Here is a 24,040-nt window from a genome sequence, read left to right on the forward strand (position 1 = left end):
GCAAAGAAAATAACAATATCAAGATGAGTAGCATCCATATGGCCATAATCAGAATCACCATCTTCATAAGCAAAGTGTGTTTCTATGTTCTTCTCATTATTTGTAAGATGCTTTGGTGTACAATAAGTACAACTCAAATGGCCTTTACCATCGTAATGGTAATAAATACTTTCATCTTTTTGTCAATATTTTCACATTTTCCTTTTCCTCTTTTTTTTCACATTATTGTGCCACTTCTGGTGACAAAATGTGTCTTTAAAATTTTCTTTATAACCATGTCCATAATCAAGATCACGATCACGATCACGATCATGAAATATAAATAAAATGTTGCTGCATTCACTTCTGGGAATGGAGCAGAACCAATTTGGACAACTTTCATGATTTTCTATCAAAAGCAATGAGCCATACAAAGACATGAAATAAATTCATAATATTGATTGCTGCATTCACTTTTGGGAATGGAAGAGATTAGACGGATCTCATGATTTTTCATCAAAAGCTTTATTGTTTTGTCCAGCCAGCCATACATAGGCATGAAATAAATTCATAATATTTGTGAATCCTTTTTCACAATATTTTTGTCGCATGAGCAAATTAGTTGCTTAGATGCTTTATTTCTTGATTTAATGGTATTCAATTATCCATTGCATCTAAATGTATTTCAAAATTTAAAATCCAATATAAGAAATTCTTCCTTGCAATATCAAGGGTCACAAATCCAAAATTTTGCAATGTTTCGCGTGTTTAGAACTAACACATAAAATAATAATATTAATAATAATAATCGTCATAATAAAAATAAATAATAAGACGAAGATGAAAATTGATAAAGTCAAACAATTCTTATCACAAGAGGAAGAATATAAGGTAAAATTATAAATTGAGAAAGGATTAGAAAGATCCTGGATTGAGACACGCAGAGCCCTGTCATTAGAGAGAAAAAACTTTCACTAGTCCTCAGTTGGTTGGAACATCTTGCTGATAACGTGTTATGAAATAAAATGAATAACAAAGAGAATAATAGATAATAGAGAAGAAACAATAGAGAATAGAGAATGAGAGAATAGGGAGCAACTCATATGTGTATTGTTATTGATAGGAAGAGTCCTATTTATAGATACAATATGTATGTAATCCATAAAGGAAACAAATCAACTTAGTTAATACAAATATTTACCATAAAGTGTGTTTCTATGTAAAATATTTACATTGTTGATTAATTAAGAATACAAAATTATACTATCAAAAAAATAGTAACACGCTATATTTTAATTACATATCAATATATAAATATCAATATATAAATGACATTTCTTCCAAGTTTCCATGAATATGGAAACAAAAATATGTACAGTATAAACAAACAGTGATGGATTAAGTTAAAATCTCTTAAAGAAAATTAAATGAATCAGAATCTGAAGAGGATACATATCGATCTGGCATGCATTTTGGTCCATGTGAGCTTGTCTACGAGATTCCACCTCACATGAAAACAACGAAAATGATGAACTCAAATGAAAACACCTTCTTCCTCAGTGAGCCAAACATGTATTCCCTACCATTCTTCAAACTTCAAATAATTAACTAACAAGTACAAAGAAAAAACCTGGTTAATAATGAACAAATCCCGTGTAAAGTCGAAATCTGATTCTTGGTTTCTGCACATAAACCATATTTACCAAAAACCGTTTAAAAGTTAAACCTTAAAGAATGATGAGACACATTAAAAGACAAAAAACCTCAAACCAAAACCATAAATGAAACCTTTGTAGAAAGACATGGAGGTCCTATCCTTAGTTGTCAATAATTGGCATGACATGAGAAATGAGCTAAGCAAAAGGAATGGAGTCATCAAATAAGACATTGCATTGTAGTATTTAATAAAGTGCCTTTTTTTTTCCATAACCAGAAAGAATGTGTACCCTCATGTTTTCAGAACTCACCTAAACATAATACAACACATGCCACTCAACACCATTAATGTCTTTATGAATAGGTTTCCTTACCACTCTACATCAACATTCCTTTTGCCAAAATATACTCACACCACAACACTTTCACTGTTTTTTATTTTATTTTAATTTAAAAAAATAACTTTTAAATTCATGTTTACATGACTATCACTGAAAACATAAACTACAGCAAAGGAATATGTAATCTTCTTTTTGTTTCATCTGAAAAAAAGAAAAAGAAAAGAGAGTTCAGATGTCATCGCTTTCTGTTATTTTATTTTAGTAAATGATTTACGATAAAAAATTCACCATCATTTTTCTCATCTTTCCACTTTTGGCTTGTTGGTGGTAAATACTTTAGAGCGGAAAAAATTGAAAAGCTTTTGTGATAACAAAAGTCAATGCTAATACATTTTGAGACAAAAAATATTGCAATTAAAAGAAGTCAACTTTTACTATTACCAGTGTTATTATAAAATATTAGTTTAGGGGCATAAGTTTTTACAATTTCTCTTCACATATAATTTTTTAAATCTCAAAAAATTTCTCTAATTCAGAATATTTATCGGCAGGTTTCAAAATAGAAATATAATCTGTTTCATTTTCATTTTTATATGTATCTTTTGTTTATATTTTTAAAAAATAAATATATTTTTTTTATTCATCATCTATATATCAATTCAAAAACAAAAATTAAAAGAATTATCAAAATTTTAAACATGTAATTATTAAAATAAAATTATAATAATTAAGTCACAATTAAGAAAACAAATGGTTACGAAGAGGTATGTAGTACATAATTTTATAAAATAATATATATATGAGAAATATAAAAAGAAGACAAATTATGTTTATTTTTTTATTTAAAAAAAATCATGCAAGAATAAGAATATGTAAAAAGTAAAAATATCTTAATAAATTTATTTATTTTTATTATATTTAATTTTTTATTTATTATTTATTAACGTTGAATTTATACTTATTAACAAAATAAAATTCTACCTAATTTAATCTTCCCTAATATAAATATATTACATGTCATTTTAATTTCTTTTAAAATTTAAGAAACCGTGACTCTGATGGAACACTAAGATCCGTCTCTGACGACCGCCCCTACCGGTCACCAACTTCACTCTTCGTTCCTCGACACAATCAACCATGTCAACCAACCAAATACCGAATAATTCGGTATCACTAAATACATGCCTTTCAAAGTAATATATATAGTATATTATAATATATAATTACCTTTTTTTAAAAAAATTAGAAAGTTAGAGAAATAAAAGTAGAGAGAGAAAGACAGATCCCTTTGTCTCAGTGAAAGAATTTTTTTTTTTCTAATTTTTTATTAATTTTATTTTTCTGCTTTGGGTTGCGATTGTGCGTGGGAATTCAGATTGCTCCTCCGTCCCGTTTCGTGTCGTTCACAACCGCTCCTTTCATTTCTTTGTTTTTCGCACAGACAGAGAGCGAAAACACAGAGAGAGAAAGAGAAACGAAATAACCTAATTGAATTTTCCTCTATTTTCGGAAAATTTGCGTGTGTGTGAAAATCTTAATTTGAATTGGAGGAGCGGAGGATCTATGTTAGGGTTTTTAATCGCAATTTTTTGAACCGAATCGAAATGTTGGCACAGGACGCTGTTTCGCGGGAATTCTAGCACCGATCTTAGAGGAATTGCTCGAATCTTAGGGTTAAGAAATGGACGTTGATTCCTCGATGGTGCCGGAGGCCGATCACGATTCGGCGGTGCAGAACCATGCTGAGAGAGACCAGTTAAAAGAGTCACAGCCTCCTCCGTCGCCGCCGCCTTTGTCGACGGCAGGTGGATCTCCAGCTCAGTCGCCGTCGCAACAGCAGCCGTCGTCGCCGGTGACGGCAGGTCAGATGCAGCACAGTTCGGTGGTTGGTCCGAGACTCGCGCCGACTTACTCAGTGGTGAATGCTATTTTGGAGAAGAAGGAGGATGGGCCGGGACCGCGGTGCGGCCACACGTTGACGGCGGTAGCAGCGGTCGGAGAGGAGGGGACGCCGGGGTATATCGGTCCGAGGCTGATTTTGTTCGGTGGTGCCACTGAGCTTGAAGGGAATTCTGCGGCCTCAGGGACTCCTTCATCCGCTGGAAATGCTGGCATACGTATGTATTTTACTTTCCTTTTCGTCGTGAAGGCAATAACATAACGTAGATGCAGCTGCCGAGTATTTTAACTTTTGGTTTGATAGTCTGATCAGAATCTGGAAATTTATGCTTCGCGCTTTGCATGCGACCGTGTATGTATTTGGCTAGTTGTTATAGATGTTTATACACGATGACTTCGATTGTTTGTTGGTTAAGGTTATGGAAATGTAAGTGCTATGCCAGAGGTTTTTTTCCCGTCGTTGTCCTCCTTATGAACTAAATGCTGGTCATGGAGACCATGGTTCTCATTAACGTTGTTTTGGATACTTCATTCATATTGGGCACACTACAATGCAATAAATGAGTTGAAATCTATGGAAATTTTTACCTATATTGCTGTTTTATTATTTGTTTCCTTTTTTGTGGTCTGTGGGTTAAAATGGAAGTTTATAGTTAATTATAAAACGTTTCCATTTGCATGGCTTTCTGCCCTCTTTTTAGTGGGGCACAAAATGGATGAAAAAAACAGTATTAGGAAACATTTCATTAGATTAGCTGGTCTTTAATTTCTTAATATAATGTGTCTTATTCATTCCAATCCAATATATGTTTACTCCGTCCGTACTTCTATGCTTACTTATGAGCCAGAAATTTATTTCATTATTAATTATATCTTAACCAATTGTTGAATTGGGCCAATCCCCATTTCTTTGCTGTGGGTTATGGAATATTGTCTTTGTCTGAAGCTATGAAGCTCAGATTCTTAAAAAACGGTAACTTACTGGTGCAATCCACATATCTGATATCTGATACCAATATCCTAAATAAAGTATTTAAGGAGTATTCTTCAACTTTTATTTTTATTTATTTTTAAATTTAATGGACTGATGTTTCGGATGTGTTTCTGCTACTTTGAGTACAAATAAAATTATATATGATTGTATCTCTTCCTCAATATCCATAAAGCTATTAGCAATTATATGGAGCCAGACTTCTTTTAAATAGTACAGATGATACATTTTGTCACATTCTAACACAGGTTATGGAAAAATATGTAAAGGGAAGATATGTAACTGTGATTTTCTTGCAATGGTAACAATTATTCTTTTTTGGTTGCAAATTTTGATCATCATTCATGATAAAGTCTTGAATTAATTGCAAAATATCAACATCTCTTTGCAAACACTATGCATTTGCATGAGTTTTTTTTTTTTGTATATAATTCATGTCAACATAGTTCTAGGACTTAAATTATATATTGAATTTTTACTAAATTTCTGTATTCTTGTATCCATGTCACATCATTTCCGAGTTACTTGAAGTAATAAGGCTCCGTTTGTCTTAACTTTTTTATTTCCTTTCTTCCTGTTGCTTCTTTTGCTGCTGTAACTGGGTAAGTTTTTTGTTTGAGATATTGTGGTGTATAATGGAAACAGTCATTTTATTCCAGAAAAAAATTGGATTCACAAAAGGTACCTGTCATATCTGTCAAGAGATGGTTGTTTGCATATTTGGCTCTTTATTTCCTGAATACTCAAATATGTTGTTTCTCACGAATTGCAGTCTGAAGTGGTATTGATGGTAAATTATCATGAATTATAGGACAGAGATGGTTTCACAAGATTGATGGTTGATTGTTGTTGTTTCTGGTGGGTTACTTTATATATCATTACTGATGAAGGAAAAAATATAAAAAGGCTGATTAAGAATGTTTTGTTTCTCATCTAGGCCCAAGTGGTATTGTTTTGGGCAAGCAATGCAGCCCATTTCTACGTAGTTGACAGGCCTTGCTATATATCATAATTTAATGGCTATACTTTTGTACATCATTTGAAGCTCCATACAATTGGTGCAGTTCTTGAAGTTCCAGCTATCCTTCATTATTTCTGGTGCAAGCCAATGTCAGAAGCTAAATACTGATGTTAAAACTTGATTAGGCCGTTCCTAATTTAATTGGAATATGCATAATCTATTCATTGTATTAGGGATGTTTCAAGACAGACAATGATTTTTTTCTACATGTTGTGCATTCCTTGCTCCGCCCTTTGTATAAGCACTGATATTGATTGGATTGGTTGGTGTTTATGGTTGAAATTTGTCATGACTGGTACATTTCATTTGCACTGCAGGTTTATCTGGTGCCACTGCTGATGTCCACTGTTATGATGTCATAACTAATAAATGGTCTAGGTAAGCTCAGTACTAAGTTCTTCTTAAGGCTTAAGTAATACTTGTATACCCTTGTGTACTTTGCTTCAGTGCTTATTAGGAAATTTATTGCAGGATAACTCCCATTGGTGAGCCTCCAACGCCTAGGGCTGCACATGTGGCAACTGCTGTGGGAACTATGGTAGTTATTCAGGTAGTGTTGAGAGTCTATCTCTTAGGTTATCTAAGTATTGTTTAATTTGTTTCCCTAAATGAGTACTGCCATTCTCACTGGAGTATTTGCACACCATAAAACAGGGTGGCATCGGTCCTGCTGGTTTGTTTGCTGAGGATCTTCATGTTCTTGATCTCACTCAGCAACGACCACGATGGCATAGGTTAGATAGAATAATAAACTACGTTTTCTTTCCTCCTTAGTGATGTTTATCTGATTTAGTGTATTCTGAATGTCATTTAGAGTTGGTGTTCCTGGCCCTGGACCAGGGCCACGCTATGGACATGTTATGGCTTTGGTGGGGCAGAGGTATCTCATGGTAATTGGAGGCAATGATGGTAACTACCGGAATGCTCCTTTTTACATTGTTCGTACTGGATGTTTCCTCTAAATGCAAATTTATTGGATGTTAACTCATTTGTTGCCTGCTTTCCAGGAAAAAGACCTTTGGCTGATGTATGGGCTTTGGACACAGCTGCCAAGCCTTATGAATGGCGCAAGTTGGAGCCAGAAGGAGAGGGTCCACCTCCATGCATGTAATGTGTCCATGAAACTTACCCTTCTTTAGTAATATCTTGACTTCACTACGCACACACATGTTAATTAACTACATTGAATATTATGCATGCGCCGTATCAAAATCCTTTGATTTCATGGACTAAGTTTGAGGGTCACTTGGGGCAGGTTTTTCTTGTCTGTAGCTTCTGATGTCTTAAACTAGGTTCTGATGGTTAATATAGGTGACTGTAATTGAGTTGAATAAATTTGAATCCTTCATGTTGGTTTGTTAGATTGACATGCTTGTGAAGATGTGGATGTGTTGGTTTGTTAGACTGATATGCTTTTGGTTAAATTTATTTTTAAGTTTGCTTCCCTTCATATCAAATTCTTTGTCCCATTTTTTAATTATTTCCATGCCTTGGCTTTGTTCCTAATGTTCTTTGTTCTATCTATTCCCCTCTTCCTCCTCCAGGAAAAAATTGGTGAAAACAGAATTTTCTGTAATTTTCAGTAGTTCTGCCATGTTAAACATGCTATTATCCGGTTTACTATTGCATTGTATATTTGGGATGGTATATTTGTTGATCACGGCTTTATTCTTTCTACATCTTGAGAACGTTTTATATTAGAGTTGGATTGCCTTTATATTGGGGTTGCTTTTATGTGTGATGATAATTAGGTTGTGGAATATTCTTAATGAAGAGTGAATGTTAAATGCTACATTATTGTTTAATTGGAAAGGCTCCTCTAAAGCAAGTTTGTATTTGTTGAGGTTAGCAAATAAAGATAAACTCCCTTAATTTTGTTGGAGATCATATATCAATTAGAGATATAGCTAAATTATAGTTTATAAATGGATACAAATCTTACTTTGCAAGTTATTTTTACAAGGTGGAGTTAGGCTTAACTCCACTTTCTAAGGTGGAATTAAAATCTATCCTAACAAGGCTTATTAGACCTATTGTATTTCTTGCTATTGGACCACTCTCAAATCACCCACAAGTATTTAGTCCCATGCTCTAGATGTCCAGTTCTCGATATGACAGGGTGCATTGGAGTTCTCACATGAACTAAACATATGACTAGATTATAATATATAAGTAGGTACAAACTTCATTTTACAAGACAATTTTGTAGAGTTGGGTTAGGTTTAGTTCTACTTTCTTAGAAATCTAATAAATTACATTGTAAACTTAACTCAATATATGATGTAAGGTTGAATGTGCCCTTAGTTGCTGACTTTGGTGGCAAACTTACTTTAGGGGAGCTTTCTCCTGTTGTTATTTACTTGATCAATCATGATTCTTGACCGTTTTTGCTAAATTAGCTAATGGTGTGTTTTTATTGAGCTCGGTAGTGTACTACAAAAACCTTGATTGTTGTTACCACAACTAAAACTTTCCTTTTCTTTATTTTGTTGTATACTTGAATCTTTTATGATTTGGGGTTGAGTTACTGTTTTGTCATTTACTTTTTACTAGGTATGCAACTGCCAGTGCACGATCTGATGGGCTTCTTCTGCTTTGTGGAGGGAGGGATGCCAATAGTGCTGTGAGTTATCTATTCAGACATTCACTGTCATTCTATTGAATTGAATTCTATAGGAATTTGCTTGTATGAATTTTCCATAGTTTGTCATTAGTATCACTTTTATTTCCCATTATGCCCTTGTGGTTTACCTGCACTGTGGCCCATCCACTTTTCTTAAGCTACCATGGTAGATTAAGATGTTAACTCACCATAATAATTAGGTCTGTCTCTACCTGGTTTCCATATAAAGAACATTCTGATGGAGGAGTAAACAGGGGCAAAGATAAGGTATGTTCAAGAGTTGAAAAAAGAAAGGCAAAAACAAAACAGAGATACTAGGAGGATTGTAGCAGATTACAGGACAGTATCTTTCTTTTGCAAATTGGATTGACCCGAAGAATCGTGACTACCTTCAATTCTTCATAAATAAGTGATCTTCTGTTTTTGTTCTTGACTTGAGCGTGAAGTAGATCCAGAGTGAGAGCAATATGAGGCTTGCAATTCAGTGCAAAATAATATCATAATCCTGTTGAACTGCTGTTTGAGCAAAGGAATCTCAATTTAATATCATAATTCTGATGTAAACTGTATTTACTCTTTCTTGATAAGTAAAATAACTTGTTTCCTTATAGAGTTATTACTTTGAAGGAAGAAAAATCCATAGCCACATTAGCACTTCATTTTTTCAAAGCGCAGCACAAGGTCCAGCAAGCAGCAAGTAGCAATATGTTCATTTCGTAGATCCCACTCCCTTGACTAAGCATAATCTCTGTTCATTTTGTCCACTGTTTTAACCTCCATCCAGAACACGTTATTGTTAAATTGTTTCTTGGCACCCACTCATTTATTTTTAAATCTGACTTACCCACATATAGGACTGGTATAGAATCCGGTGATATTTGAGTTCAAATAAATGAAGCTAGATAATACTTTTGGCAATAACCTGTTGAAAATTCTGACAACTATACAGAATCTTTAAATTGCTCAGGCAGTCTATTATTACCTGCGAGTAAATAGTCAACACTCATGGTTATTTTATGTTTGACCTCGTTTCTACCGATAGTTATTGTTAGAAGTGGGTTTTAAGCCTAACTCAACCTCACAAAACTGGCTTATAAGGTGAGGTTTGCACCTCACTTATATACTATGAAATGGCCTTATCTCTAGTCGATGTGGGACTTCCAACACACCTCCTCACGCCGAGGTATATTCATCTCGTGCGTGGGACAAGAAATTAGTGGGTGGTCCGTTAGCGGCCCGATATCGGGTGGAACAGAATGTCCAAGAAAGTTCGCTAGGATAGGCTCTAACTTGGCTCTGATACCATGTTAGAAGTGGGTTTTAAGCCTAATTCAATCTCACAAAACCGGCTTGTAAGGTGAGGTTTGCACCTCACTTATATACTATAAAATGGCCTTATCTCTAGTCGATGTGGGACTTCTAACAGTTATTATCAATTTCTGCTTTTTGTTTTCTCATTAACAAACGGTTATTGGTGGATTCATGTAATTCTGTCTTTGTTAAGTATTTTCATGTGGCCCATATGAATTTCTTGTTTTTAACCTGACCACATGTTCTTTCCCTCTTGCCCTTCCCTTAAATCTTATATTACAGCCATTGGCAAGTGCATATGGACTTGCTAAGCATAGAGATGGCCGTTGGGAATGGGCCATTGCTCCTGGTGTCTCACCATCTCCAAGATATCAACATGCAGCGGTATGACTTAGTTTCTTTTATTTTTTATATTTATTTCTTAGTTGGTCATATATTCTAAGGATTTCAATTTACTTGTTTAACGATTCCAGGTATTTGTTAATGCAAGGCTTCATGTGTTTGGTGGGGCTCTTGGGGGAGGACAGATGGTTGAAGATTCATCAAGTGTTGCAGGTACTTGGTTCTTTGTTGTGATGCTTAATCTTGGATAAAGAGCAGAGGTACAACTGTTGATTGTAAAGTTAATATCTTTTATTGTACTAACATACGTGCTATTGCATAACAAACTATGAAGTTGTTAAAATATGCCTTTTTAATTTTGGATCAACTGTTATGACTTGTACTTTATCTGTGTATCCCTCACTTTAGAGAACTTAAATCTTTTACGGAGTAGTTATTTGCCTTTATAACCTTATATCTTCCTATATTCTTGTGTACATATTTTTTTCGTTTTTGACTGAAGGATGAATTTACTTTTGGACAAATTGAGAAAGAGAATCTTGTGGAAATCGGGATGACCTGTTATAAGCGATACCAAATACTTTTGAAGTTTCATTACTGTTTTAGCTACTGTGTAGGGTACCTTGCTCGTGCCTAGATGCTGCTGTAGCCTTTAGTTATTTTTTTCCGATGGTAATTTCTTTTGTATGTGAAAGCATGATTTATTGTTATGCCAATTAATGTAGCATTTATAAGTATTTCTTTTGTTTCTTTTGCTGTTTGTAGTATTGGACACTGCTGCTGGTGTTTGGTGTGATACAAAATCTGTTGTTACCAGTCCAAGAACAGGTAGATACAGTGCTGATGCTGCTGGTGGAGATGCATCAGTTGAGTTGACACGGCGTTGTAGGCATGCTGCTGCTGCTATTGGTGACCTGATTTTTATCTATGGTGGTTTGCGTGGCGGTAAGTCTTAAATTTAAGTTACTTGGGTTCATCTAAATGGAATTAATTTCGTATTTGCTTGAACATTCATGACTGTTTTTGTTATAAAAATTAGGAGTAAATTTTATATAATAAAGAATATCTAGATTATATATGTATTATTTGGAAAGTTTTTATGTATTACCGTATCATATCTTAATTATTAGGGGATGTAAAATCTCCTCTAATTATTGTATTGATTATAAGTAAAGCATGTGTTGTTTTAAAAACACATACAACTCAATGTCTCTCTCTTTCCTATAGTTTAACATGGTTTTAAGCCTATTCTAGCAAAGTTTGCTGTTGGGTCTATCGCACTAACTACTATCAGTCCACTTTTAGACCACTCATAAACATCTATTCTCACACTCGAGATGTCCAATCCTTGGTGTGAGGGAATATGTTGGAGATTCTATATCGACTAAAGATATGACCAAATTCTAGTATAAGTGGATGCAAATTTGCCTTACACTGGTCTTTTAAGGATAAGTTAAGCTTAAAGTATGCTTTCTAAGATGGTGTGATATGGTAGTATACACAAGTTTTTACATGGTGTCAAACAATTATCTCGTGCATGGTTTGAGAGTTTTCTTATTATAATCCAATAGTTTGTAATAAACGAAGCAATGTTAATTACTCTCTGTATTATTGTTATTCTCCCCTAGGTTATATCTATCTCATTGTGTATGTGAGCAACATTGTTATCACTATAGTGATAAGGATGGTATTGTATAACTAAAACAATATCTTGTTCAAAAGCTCTAGACAAAAGATCTTGGACACCTAAGGCATTTTCTTGGTATAGAAGTTGCACAATCCAAGGATGGTTTGGTCATATGTTAGAAAATGTACTCTTGACATTCTAGGAGAAATAGGGATGTATAGTCCGTGGACACCTGAATGAGTTTGTACCAAACTTGTACTTGACTGAGTAGTGCTGTATTTTGATTCTGGGGTATACATTATGTTAGTTGGTAAACTAAAATACCTAACTGTGGCCAAACCTGAGATGATCTCTGTAGTGACCATAGTAAGTCAATTTTTAAACTTTTTTAGTCAAGGTCACAACCATACAAATAGTAAAGTATGTTAAGAATGCTCTTGTTAAAAGCCTCATTTACAAAGATAAGGGAAATAATCAAATTGTTGTGTATTTTGATGTTGACTAGGTAGGGTCACCAATCTGATTGATCCTCCACTTTAGGGTATTGTGTTCTTGTTGGAGGTGATTTAATATTGTAGAAAAGTAAGAAACAATTTTTGTGGCAAGATCACGTGCAGAACAAGAATACAACGAAATAGCATTAGTCATTTGTGAGCTCATATGGCTAAAATAACTCCTCAAAGAGCTTAGACTTGGATAAAATTTCTAAATGCACCTTATATGTAACGACTAGACAATATTACACATTGTCTCGTATGCTGACTTTAGTAGGAGGACCAAGCATATTAAGGGGGATCGTCACTCATAAAAGAAAAGACTGGAGTCTTGAGATATCACTACTAGATTTGTCAATTCTAGTAAATAGTTGGTTGACATTCACCAAGTCTCTTAAGAGAATAAAACACTGATTATATTTGCTGCAAGCTGGACAGACATGACTCATGCTCCAACTTAAGGAGCAGTGTTATACTTGTAGAAATAAGGATCATATCCTTATTATTTGAGGATATCAAATCTCCTCTATTTATTGTATTAATTCCTTTTTGTTAGAAAAACACAGTGTCAGCTCAATCTCTTTTTTTCCTATTGTTCAACACTTTTATCAATATCAATGTTGTTGATGAGGTCATACTTTTTTATGATGTTAATTTAGTCACTTCAATGTATCTAATTCACACATTTTATTTTGCTTAATATTCAGTTGAATTTATTGTTATTATTTTTTTATTTTTGTTTGGACTTTGAAGCAAATGGAATTAAATGTTAGTATTGCTTACTAGAATATGAATTCTTGGTGCTAGGAGAGGAGGTGGAAGGTAGAAACTTACGAAATAGCTCAAATCACATGATCATCTTAGCATATCTTAGAATATGGATTCCGACTTAATTTAACTTTACAAAATCAATTTGTAAGGTGAGATTTGCACTCCATTTATATACTATATTTTAGTCATATTACTAGTTAATGCAAAATCTCAATATACTGTTTCAAGTTGAGAATTGGACATCTTAAATGCGAGACTAAATTTTAGTGGTCTAATTATGGGCCAATAGTGTATTGGATGATAGGTCCAACAAAATAGCTAGAATAATCTCTTTCATTATAATTGTGAGATGAGATTTGAATGAACTCAACTTCACACAAATGGTTTTTAGGGTAAGGTTTAAATCCACTTATATGCTATATTTTGACCATATCAGGCCATGTTAGATTATCAAGCTTGAGACTAGATATTTACAAAATATCCCAGTTCAACCACATATGTGGCCACATTGTAGCATATTAATCGGAGCAATTCTCATCTTGTTATTTTGTCCCACTTTCTATTAATTATTGTGTCATCCGCTATCAAATTACTCACCACAAATATTTTGTCCTATGCTTGAGGTGTTTGATGCATAGTGTGAAAGAATATGTTCGAGATCTTGTATTAACTAGAGAATGATCAACTGATAGTCTAAAAGTAGGGAACAATCCTTATCATGAAAACTGTATTTGCCATTATTAGAGCTTCAATTTTTCGGATCGTTAAATATATTTCTTAGTTTTTTACTATTTTGTCAGAATGATTCTGTTGAAGATATTTCTTTCTCTTTTCTGTTGGACTGATTTTCTGTTAGACTCTCTTATGTTAGTTTTAACTGACAAGAGCGGTCAGTTACTTCTAATACCTATCAGTGATAGTTCTCTTGTCTTCTTACATGACTTCCGAAAATCTTAATCTTAATTTAGCTCAACTGCATGTTTAGGTAGCTGTTTTTGAGTTGAGTAGAGCACATCTAGATTGTTGAGAGAAACTTGGGTATTGCTTGTTGCTATAATTATAGAAATAAAAATAAGGTGCTTATCCTATATAATCAGGAATATCTAGATTATATATGTATTATTAGAAACATTTTTATTTATTCCAGTTCTATATCTTTATTATTAAAGGATATCAAATCTCCTCTATTTATTGTATTGATTCTTTTAACGCACGTGTGTTGTGTCAAAAACATATGCTTTCAGTTTAACGTTTCTCTCTTCCAACACTAGGCATGTGTGAACATTATGAGAGATAATTCCAATTAACAGTTGTAAAATTCATTTATTTTTTTTTTCTATGGATCTAGGATAACAATATTATTTCAAATTTGAACTGTTGTTGAGCATGACCAGGCACTTTTCTTTTTTTTTCTTCTTGCAAGCTGAAAAGCTTGTTATCGTGCTCACTTTGGTATTGTATGCTATGGTGAGTTCTAATTTTTTTGCTTGATGTGTGAGTGACCATGTTGTATTCTTTATGCCACAGGGGTCTTGCTGGACGATCTACTTGTTGCTGAAGATCTTGCTGCTGCTGAAACAACAGCTGCTGCTTCACATGCAGCAGCTGCAGCTGCATCTAATGTACAAGCTGGACGACTACCTGGACGATATGGTGGATTTGTTGATGATAGGACAAGGCAAACCATGATTGAAGCAGCTCCAGATGGTGCTGTTGTTTTGGGAAATCCAGTTGCCCCCCCTGTAAATGGGGACATACATACTGATATCAGCACTGAAAATGCCTTAGTCCCAGGAACTAGGTATGTCTGTTTTTATCATCTGAAAATATCTTTGGGTGAAGTATTGAATTGTTATTTTGGCTTTGTCATTCATGTGAAGAATTTTTAACAGGCGAACAAGCAAAGGAGTTGAATATCTAGTTGAAGCATCAGCTGCAGAAGCTGAAGCTATTAGTGCCACACTGGCAGCTGCCAAAGCACGGCAAGTAAATGGGGAAGTTGAATTGCCTGATCGAGATCGTGGGGCTGAGGCAACACCTAGTGGGAAACAAATATATTCCTTGATTAAGCCTGATTCTTCTGCGTCAAATAGCATTCCTCCTGGTGGAGTGAGGCTGCATCACAGAGCTGTGAGTAGTACATTTTTTATTTCCTTGGGAAAATTATGTTGTCTCAAATTCCATGGATGTTGAAGGCCAATGTCCATTTCCTGGAATTTTCTGCAGGTGGTTGTTGCTGCAGAGACTGGTGGTGCATTAGGTGGCATGGTTAGACAGCTTTCAATTGATCAGTTTGAGAATGAAGGCAGGCGAGTCAGTTATGGGACTCCTGAAAGTGCAACAGCTGCTAGAAAGTTATTAGATCGACAGATGTCTATCAATAGTGTACCAAAGAAGGTACTTGTCTCTTTATTATTTATAATTGATTATAGTATTCGTACCAATAATATTGGAAAAAATGTTTAATCTTCCACATATTTTTAATGGTATCAATAATAGGTTGCCACACTGTTGGAAGCATTTTAGCTAATGGTGGTTATAATGTTCAAACTCTTTAATGACGTTAAAACTGAGAATACATGATTGGATGACAGTGAAGAATTTTTGCACTACTAGAAGATTAAAATTAAATTCTTTAAGAATAAATAGTATTTGTGTTTATTAGTTAAGCAATAGTAGAGGATCAGGTGCACTATATCTTTATATGTAATCGGTTTAAAATAACATGAACTACTTAACAACCTGACCTATAAAATCTGCTAGTCATGAATAGGGTCAGGTATTCGTTTAGTCTTGTTCGTTAACCCTCCTTTTGTTGGCATTAACTAATAACTACACCATTACATTCACACCCTTTTCCTGCATTGCAATATTTTTAATGTGTGGTGTTGAAGCTTGATTTCCTTTTACGTCTCTTCATAGGTTATTTTTAAATATTACGTTTAATCACCCAACTTGTTGGCTTCAAGTTATATCTTCCTGTTTCTTATCAAGCTTCTGGACCTTCTTTTATAGGTTGTAGCTCACCTCTTAAAGCCACGTGGTTGGAAACCGCCAGTTCGGCGACAGTTTTTCTTGGACTGCAATGAAATTGCGGATCTTTGTGATAGTGCAGAACGAATATTTTCAAGTGAACCAACCGTCATACAGCTTAGGGCTCCAATTAAAATATTTGGTGATTTACATGGGCAATTTGGAGATCTCATGCGCCTCTTTGATGAGTATGGCTCACCATCCACGGCTGGTGACATATCGTAAGTTGCTTAGTTCCCGTGGATTGATTTGTATATAAATGTGAATGAAGGATAGTTATATTGTGTCACTAATGCTATTTTTTTATTATTATTATTATTATTATGACATCTGTCTCCTATTTCTAGTAATAGCCTCTGGGTCAATAAGTATTTATCAGATCGTTTCTGTGCATGATTGGTAGCGTGTTAAGGTGTCCAAACTACGACAACCTGCTTTTAATTGTTTGTGCCCGAGGGTTTGCTTTCAAAATATATCTTGAACATCGTGGAGTCCAACTGTATGGTTAATGTTAATGAGTTGTTTTAAATCAGACCAAACGATGGACTGGTAAGGGGCTTGATTGAGTGTTCATTGGTTTAATTATGGTTGAAGTAGGTTGAGTTGGTAATTTTAACGCATAATTTTATATTTAGTTAGATCATTTTTAAGTTACCATAAAAGGATCATATTACAAATTCTTAACTTTTTAAAGTTCTTTATAACTAGTTAAATAAAAGCAAAATATGTAAATACCATATATGAGCATTAATTCATTTAACGAAAAAACTGAATAAGCATTTTTTTTCTGAAAAGACCTGTTCAAATAAGTTTATAAGAAGGTTCTTACTCTTCTACTGGTTTTCTGGCTATTGCAGAGGTACTGAATAGAATAAATAATTAGTATTTATTTCCCCTTCCCCCATGACCGAGCAGCATTATATTTTTTGGACCATTCTAATGTAAGTGATTTAGGCATTTAATGTCCTCTAATGTTAATTTTGTATAATGACTATCAGATACATCGACTATCTATTCCTTGGAGATTATGTTGATAGGGGTCAACACAGCCTGGAAACTATTAGCCTTCTGCTTGCTCTGAAGGTACTCTGGATGCTATAGGTTGTCTTTTTGTGTTGTTTGACAAGTTTGATGGCATCAAATTTATGCATGGTTGTTTGGATTATGCAGGTTGAGTATCCGAACAATGTACATTTAATACGTGGAAACCATGAAGCTGCAGATATTAATGCCCTTTTTGGTTTCCGAATAGAGTGCATCGAGAGGATGGTAAGGACTTTGAAATTACATATGCAGGTCATCTTTCTTTTGTTATCTGTCACTCAAGAACTTCTGTAATTTTCTTATAGGGTGAGAGAGATGGAATTTGGGCATGGCACCGTATAAACCGTCTGTTTAATTGGCTTCCTCTGGCAGCACTAATTGAGAAAAAAATTATTTGCATGCATGGGGGTATTGGTCGTTCAATAAATCACTTGGAACAAATTGAGAATATTCAGCGTCCAATTACGATGGAAGCAGGATCAATTGTGCTTATGGATCTATTGTGGTTGGTGTATTTTGTATACTCGTGATGTTTGTGACAATTTATTTCATTTTCTTTTGAAAGAATGACAGCATGAAGTGTTTCTCCAGGTCTGACCCCACAGAGAATGACAGTGTGGAAGGGCTGCGGCCAAATGCTCGGGGTCCAGGATTAGTTACTTTTGGGGTGAGTGGTTGTTATTTGGTATTCGGACAAACCATTATGATTTTGTTTTAGTTTCCGGTAGAATGATATAAATAGATTAAGGTTTTTGATTTTTCTAAATTTGACAACAAATATATAATAGTTTAATTTTTATTTACTGGCATTGTAAATATTTTTACACCATCAACGAATTAAAAAAATACCTTATGTACGACTTATAAAGTAATTGTTATTAATGTCAACAGTCGTACATAATTGACCATATATGATCGGAGGATGGTGAATAAAATCTTTAGAATGTCAGTACATTCTAATTCAATTTGTATACTAATATTGTTTATTTTGTTTTTCGGTTTCATAAATTTGACAAACTTTTATTAATGCTCATGCTTATGCATTAATTTTATTATCCAGAAAATTCATGTTTATGTATTACTGTCTACTAATTTTGATGCATGATTTGAAACTTTTCAAATAAATTGTGCAGTGTTTATGCCCTGAAACTTCTAACGTGCGATTATTTTCAAAGCTAGCCTTATCATAGATAGTTGCAAAAACTACAAATCTGATTTCTTTCATTTACTAGTGCTGTTGTTTCGCTTTTCTATACTGCATGTCTAAAGTCTCATTTATTCCCTTCCCATAAAGAGTCTCTCAAAATAGATAGGGTCGATGAAGAACGAAGAATTCACCTTGATACATATCTTCGTACACTTTCACTTACATCACATACACAAGTACTCTCTGAACCATGCAATAAGGTCACCCATAATACGGCTCTCCCACTTGAGTTACCTTAGCCCTAAGCATTTTCTGTCGTTATTGTTAATGCTACACTCAGTATTTCGTCTAATTTGAAGACTTCATACCTTTTCTGATGGCTATTATTTTTATTGTTCTAGTGTTGGTAGAAACAAGATAGTCTATACAGCTTATATAGTCATCGTATGTAAGTCATTTTGTACAGCTTTAGGTTTTACTAGTTAGTCAGTACAGCTCTCAGTAAGCAATGCCCATAAATACATTTCTGTACTCATGTTTTCAGTGTGATGGGATAAAAAATTTCGGTTCATATCTAATTCTATCTTTAGTTTCGTTCATCTAAGATCTAGGCGCTTGCCTTTTTGGAATTGTTTGCTTTTTTTTTTTTTTTTTAATTTTAGGTTCTGTTGCCTTAATTGTTTAAACTCCTTTATGTGATATTATGCTCATCTAAATGGGTCTTACTGTTGCAGCCTGATCGGGTCATGGAATTTTGCAACAACAATGATCTTCAGCTGATTGTTCGGGCACATGAATGTGTGATGGATGGCTTTGAGCGTTTTGCTCAGGGACATTTGATCACACTTTTTTCTGCGACAAACTACTGTGGTATTTGTTAATTCTCCATTGCTCAGGGCTTTCTCCATTGCACTTTCCTCTAAAGATAATTCTCCGTTCTAAATTTTGGCGCTTTATTGTTGGCTGGGTAATAGGTACGGCAAATAATGCTGGGGCGATTTTAGTTTTGGGAAGAGATCTTGTAGTGGTTCCTAAATTGATTCATCCATTACCACCTGCAATTTCTTCACCAGAGACTTCCCCGGAGCGACACATTGAAGACACATGGATGCAGGTATTGTTCACTCAATGGTTAGAGCATAATATTTCACTTATTAAATGAATACGTTCATATCTAAGTGAATTTTAATCTGAAAATTGGTATTATGGGACTAAATCTATATTTCTGCTGTTTTCTCTTTTTTGTTATTCACACATTTGTTTTTGGTTAAAACGTAATAGGAGTTGAATGCCAATAGACCACCAACACCAACTAGAGGCCGTCCTCAAGTAACAAATGACCGAGGTTCTCTGGCTTGGATATAGTGATTATGAAGGAAACCCGTATTGTTTATGCCTTGACGCTTGTGCTATCGCCTGAATTTCCGATGTTACATATAGCATGATGCCATTTACGGGGTATTGGAGCTTGTGATCCGATACCCGCAGAATGTTGAAGGACCAAGCTTTTCTTTGTGTTGGTTCTCGCTACTCAATCATCTGGCATCTAGAAGATACAAGTTCGAGAAGCAAAGTTGGTAGCCACTGCTAGGTTGGTTGACTTTGACAAAGCTAGAAGTTGCAGTTTGGGTTCCCACCCAGCTGTTGTAAATTGAGCCGTAGGTACAAAATCAAGGTCATGGATGTGTGCGTCATGGGTTGTCAGTGTTGGTTATTTTTCTCATTATTTTTCTTACATATTTTTTACTCGTCGTCCCTAGGTTATTGTTTTTTGAATTTATATTTTAAATGAAGAGGACGGGTTTCTTTTCTTTTTCCCTGTGATGGTGAGATATATAAAATCAGAAATCTTTCTTGGGGGTCCATGTATCATAGGTGTTGCTTTGTGTAATTCCCATCCATGCTCTGTACAACTAACTTCTGTGTGAACCCACATATTCTGACAGAAATGTGAATTTTGAGAATAGAATTTTGTATATTGCCTTCTGCTTCAAATACCCTACACTGTTCCCGGCAGTGATAGATATTGCATGTTTTAATCCCCATTCTCAGTTTCCAAAGCACGTCCTAAATGAATCCAGGAGTCTGAACAGGGATCATACTCGGTCCGTTTTGATCTGTTTTGCATTTAGCCGATAAAATTAAATTACACAATTAATAATTTTTTTACATTGTAATTGAAATTTATAATGAATTATTATATTTAAGTATAATTTATATTTTAGATTCATAAAGACTTTTTAACTACCAATGTTTCTTAAAAAGATAGGATGGTGATAAAAAGGGACATTGAAAGTGATAGCACTTAGGAAATTTAGATATAGATATCTTGAGATAAAATAAAAAGTTTGAAATGGTCGAAGAACATTTTTTGGTTAATTTCAGATGTGAAATGTACATGCGGAGAATACTGTTTAATTAAAAGTAAAAATAGTGAAACTAAGAAAATACTTGACTGGCCTATACTGAACAGTAATGGAATTTTCAATATATTTTAAATCGTGAAGGTAATTTACATGTACTCATTTATTTACTAAGATAAAAGGACTGTTGTCATATTTCGAAACGCGTATAAATAAAAAATAAAACTTCCAAAATGCAGATCAGTGAAGTCTATACTCAAGATAACGAGAAGTTCCAGACCCAATATAAAGGGTTCATCACAAAAACAAGAGTTAAATTGATTCAAGAAAATTTGCGGAAAATGGTGACGTTCAGTTACAGGTCCAGCTCAATTGTTAAATTTTGAATAAAATATTTGAATTTTTTTTCTTTTGTAAAAAAAGGGATATAAATAATTTTGAACGAAGGAAATAGAAAAAATGTTTTAATTATCATTTGAAGTGATAGAAATTCTTTGTTAAGGTCTTTCTTGAATTATTTTTATCTTATAAAGAATTTGTTATTTTTTGTGGCGATATTCTGAGACTTATCAAGCCTCATTGTGGCATCTATTTTTATATCTTTTTCCGTCCAATTGCAATTCTATAGGTCAGAACTTATATTTCTCAATTCTTCAAGTGTTAGGACAATAATTAATATCCTTGTGTAAATCTCATGTTTGTTATGATTTCATTGGTACTATGAGTTTCGTTCAAATCTTAATTAAGTTTATAATTTATATAGACTAAGAATAATCTTTATCGTTTAATATTAGAGTCAGGTTAGTACAGTTTATTTATTTATTTAAGGGATGTATTGTTGTTAAAAAAAAAAAAGCAAAAGAAAGAAAACACAAAAAGAAAAAAAAAATTGTTGCTTGTGGCAACTTTTGGAAGTTCATTGTTATTATATATAGCAAAAAAAAAATTAAGTTTGCTAAATTAAGTGTCCTTGATATTGATATTTTGTTAATTTGTCTCTTGTTTTGTTTCCTTGTATAAAAGTTGTCTTGTCATCCTACTATCAATTGTGTTTTTTTTTTTCTTGGTACTTAGTAGTAAAATTGTTCTTTGCTATTTCTAATTTTGTTGATGTTATATTATGTACTAAGCTTTTTAATGCCACTTTTAAAAAAATTGTGTTATATATTATTTGGTTGTTGTAAGAAGAAGAAGAGGAGGAGGAGGAAGAAGAAGAAGGGGAAGAAGGAGAGGGAAAGGAAGAGGAAGAGGAAGAAGAGGAAGAAGAAGAAGAACAAAAAGAAGAAAAGAAGGATGAAGAAGAGAAGAGGAGGAGGAGGAACATATTTAATAATTTGCTTCCCTATGATATTTGAGAATTATCATTAATACTTTAGTGTAGGTTTGGGATACTCATTTGTTTGACAGTTTAAGACTATTTAAATCAATGAATTAAGCATTCTTAGATATATTGGTGCTAGCAGTAGCAAGTGCATCTTTGATTAGAAAAATCCTTTGTTGCTGCACCTCCACATCTCTCTCATCCATTTGATCAAACAACATTCTAGCGTGGCGAAGGAGGTTTCATCAAAGGATTTAAAGTTGGGGAAGAAGAAGGAGATTATGAAGGAGTGGTGCTCTACGTATTGGACCACTTTGACACCGATGTGGAGGATCATAGTGGAACCACTGCAAGGATGATTGTTGTAGAGTCTGAACATGTGGTTGAGGGGATCTTGTGGTGTGGGGATGTAACCATGAACAAGTTGGAATGGAGGAATTAGGTTATGAAAAAGAAGATCACTCCTAGTTCGAATATTGACGTTAATCCTCATACCTTTAAACAGATTGAGAGGTGAAGTATTAGTTATGTATAATCTTGTTATTGTTAGTGTCATTGTGATTTATGTGCCTAATCCTATATGGGTAGTTGTGTGACAAATTTTTCAGGTTAATATTATTTAAAATTGGACCTTTGAATATTTGGAATGGAATTTAATAAAATGTACTACTAATATTTAACATTATCAACAACTAAGAGTTCAATTTATATACATATTTTTATGATGTGATTTAAGGGAAGAAACAAAAGAAGAGGAGAGACGGCCTATGTGTGATTTTGTAGAAGAAGAAAGAAGAGAAAGGGGAAGATGTATGTCTATTTTGTGTGCTTTCCCTCCCTATTTGAAAGGAAGATGGAGGCCTCTTGTGTGGTCTCCATAGCATAAAACAAATTACATTACCACGTTGAACACACCTATCACATATGCAGTCATTTAAATGTTGTCATTAATTACAATTAAATTGGATCATTTTTAAAAAATTAAAAGATTTAATTGAACCAAATAAAATTTGTAAACCTAATTGAATTTTTTAAACAAATTAGAGGACTAAAAAGGGATTTTAGTCAAAGCTTAATTATTTAACTTATGAGCATAATGATTTTTTTTTCACAAAAAACATAAGAAACTTCAAAATTTTATACTTACAAAAATATAAATATCAATATCATCTCCTAGTAAAACTTCAAGGAGTTACTCATTGATCAAGAAGTCATGACAAAGTAAACTAAAATCATTCTCAAACCAAAACATGTGAAATTCCTACCTCCAAAACTTAAATGATCCCATAAAGCTAGTATAACATTCCCAAAAGGACTAAAAAGTCACCTACATATTCACCTTACCTCCACATGTAACTAAATTAGAACGATCCTTATTAAATGATGCCACTTTTTGTCTATAAATAAAAAAAGAAAATTATGTTTTGACAAAAAAAGTTGACAAAGTTGAGAAAGTTACTATAAATAGAATTAAAATGGATTATCATTTTATTTTTTAACCAAAATAAAATAATACATTGGTAATTTGTCAAAAGTTTGTTAGCAAAAACTTTATTAAACTATCACTTCCCTAGATGAAACCTATATCTTACCCTCCCTATTTCAAGTCGTTACGAAAATTTTTGAAGGAGAGAATTCCTATCTGTGGATGTATAATCAGACAATAGTAAACAAAATGAATGGTTTTCTGTCTTGTGGCCCAAGAGAATAAAGAGATAAGCTTAGAAAACGTAGTTTACTACAGAAAAACAAAATAAGTAGCATGCAATCCATGGCTTACCATTAGCAACATATTGGAAGTAAAATCACACTTGATGTTAATTTTTTATTCCTAAGTTTGTGCATTTCTGTTTTCTATTGATAATTCGTCATCTCCACCCACATAAAATTGACAGCTAAAATATATATATATATCAGATGAAGTTGGTGATGCTGTCATCTTCCTTTCCATAGTTGTCTCACATTGTTTAATAATATCATTCAAAAATGCATCGGTGATGTTGCATGACACATATGGCTACATTTTCCTTTTTTAGTGCTACCCTCTTTTCCCAACTTTATTTCTCTAAACCAAAAG

General features: G+C 33.7%; 1 protein-coding gene across 1 annotated transcript; it reads left to right on the forward strand.

The window, feature by feature from the left end:
* The first annotated feature begins 3,233 nt into the window (after window positions 1-3,233).
* LOC114168493 (serine/threonine-protein phosphatase BSL3-like) lies at window positions 3,234-20,269 on the forward strand. Its single transcript, XM_028053332.1, has 21 exons — window positions 3,234-4,093; window positions 6,205-6,265; window positions 6,359-6,437; window positions 6,542-6,621; window positions 6,702-6,796; window positions 6,895-6,994; window positions 8,441-8,510; window positions 10,104-10,205; window positions 10,295-10,376; window positions 10,929-11,108; window positions 14,583-14,856; window positions 14,948-15,185; window positions 15,282-15,452; window positions 16,071-16,309; window positions 17,087-17,171; window positions 17,259-17,357; window positions 17,438-17,637; window positions 17,724-17,799; window positions 19,014-19,149; window positions 19,254-19,393; window positions 19,561-20,269. Exons 1-21 carry the CDS (start codon window positions 3,658-3,660, stop codon window positions 19,642-19,644), a joined length of 3,027 nt encoding a protein of 1,008 aa, XP_027909133.1. The 5' UTR covers window positions 3,234-3,657; the 3' UTR covers window positions 19,645-20,269.
* The last annotated feature ends 3,771 nt before the right edge of the window (window positions 20,270-24,040 follow it).

This window comes from Vigna unguiculata, chromosome 11 (assembly GCF_004118075.2).
Source record: "Vigna unguiculata cultivar IT97K-499-35 chromosome 11, ASM411807v1, whole genome shotgun sequence".
NCBI classification, from domain to species: domain Eukaryota; kingdom Viridiplantae; phylum Streptophyta; class Magnoliopsida; order Fabales; family Fabaceae; genus Vigna; species Vigna unguiculata.

What these genes read in the sequence shown, in the direction of transcription:
- LOC114168493 (XM_028053332.1), top strand. Translation starts at nt 3,658, where the DNA reads ATGGACGTTGATTCCTCGATGGTGCCGGAGGCCGATCACGATTCGGCG. An exon ending in GGTAATTGGAGGCAATGATG is followed by an intron (nt 6,797 to 6,894) that starts GTAACTACCGGA and finishes CCTGCTTTCCAG; the next exon opens with GAAAAAGACCTTTGGCTGAT. An exon ending in CTATGGTGGTTTGCGTGGCG is followed by an intron (nt 11,109 to 14,582) that starts GTAAGTCTTAAA and finishes TTTATGCCACAG; the next exon opens with GGGTCTTGCTGGACGATCTA.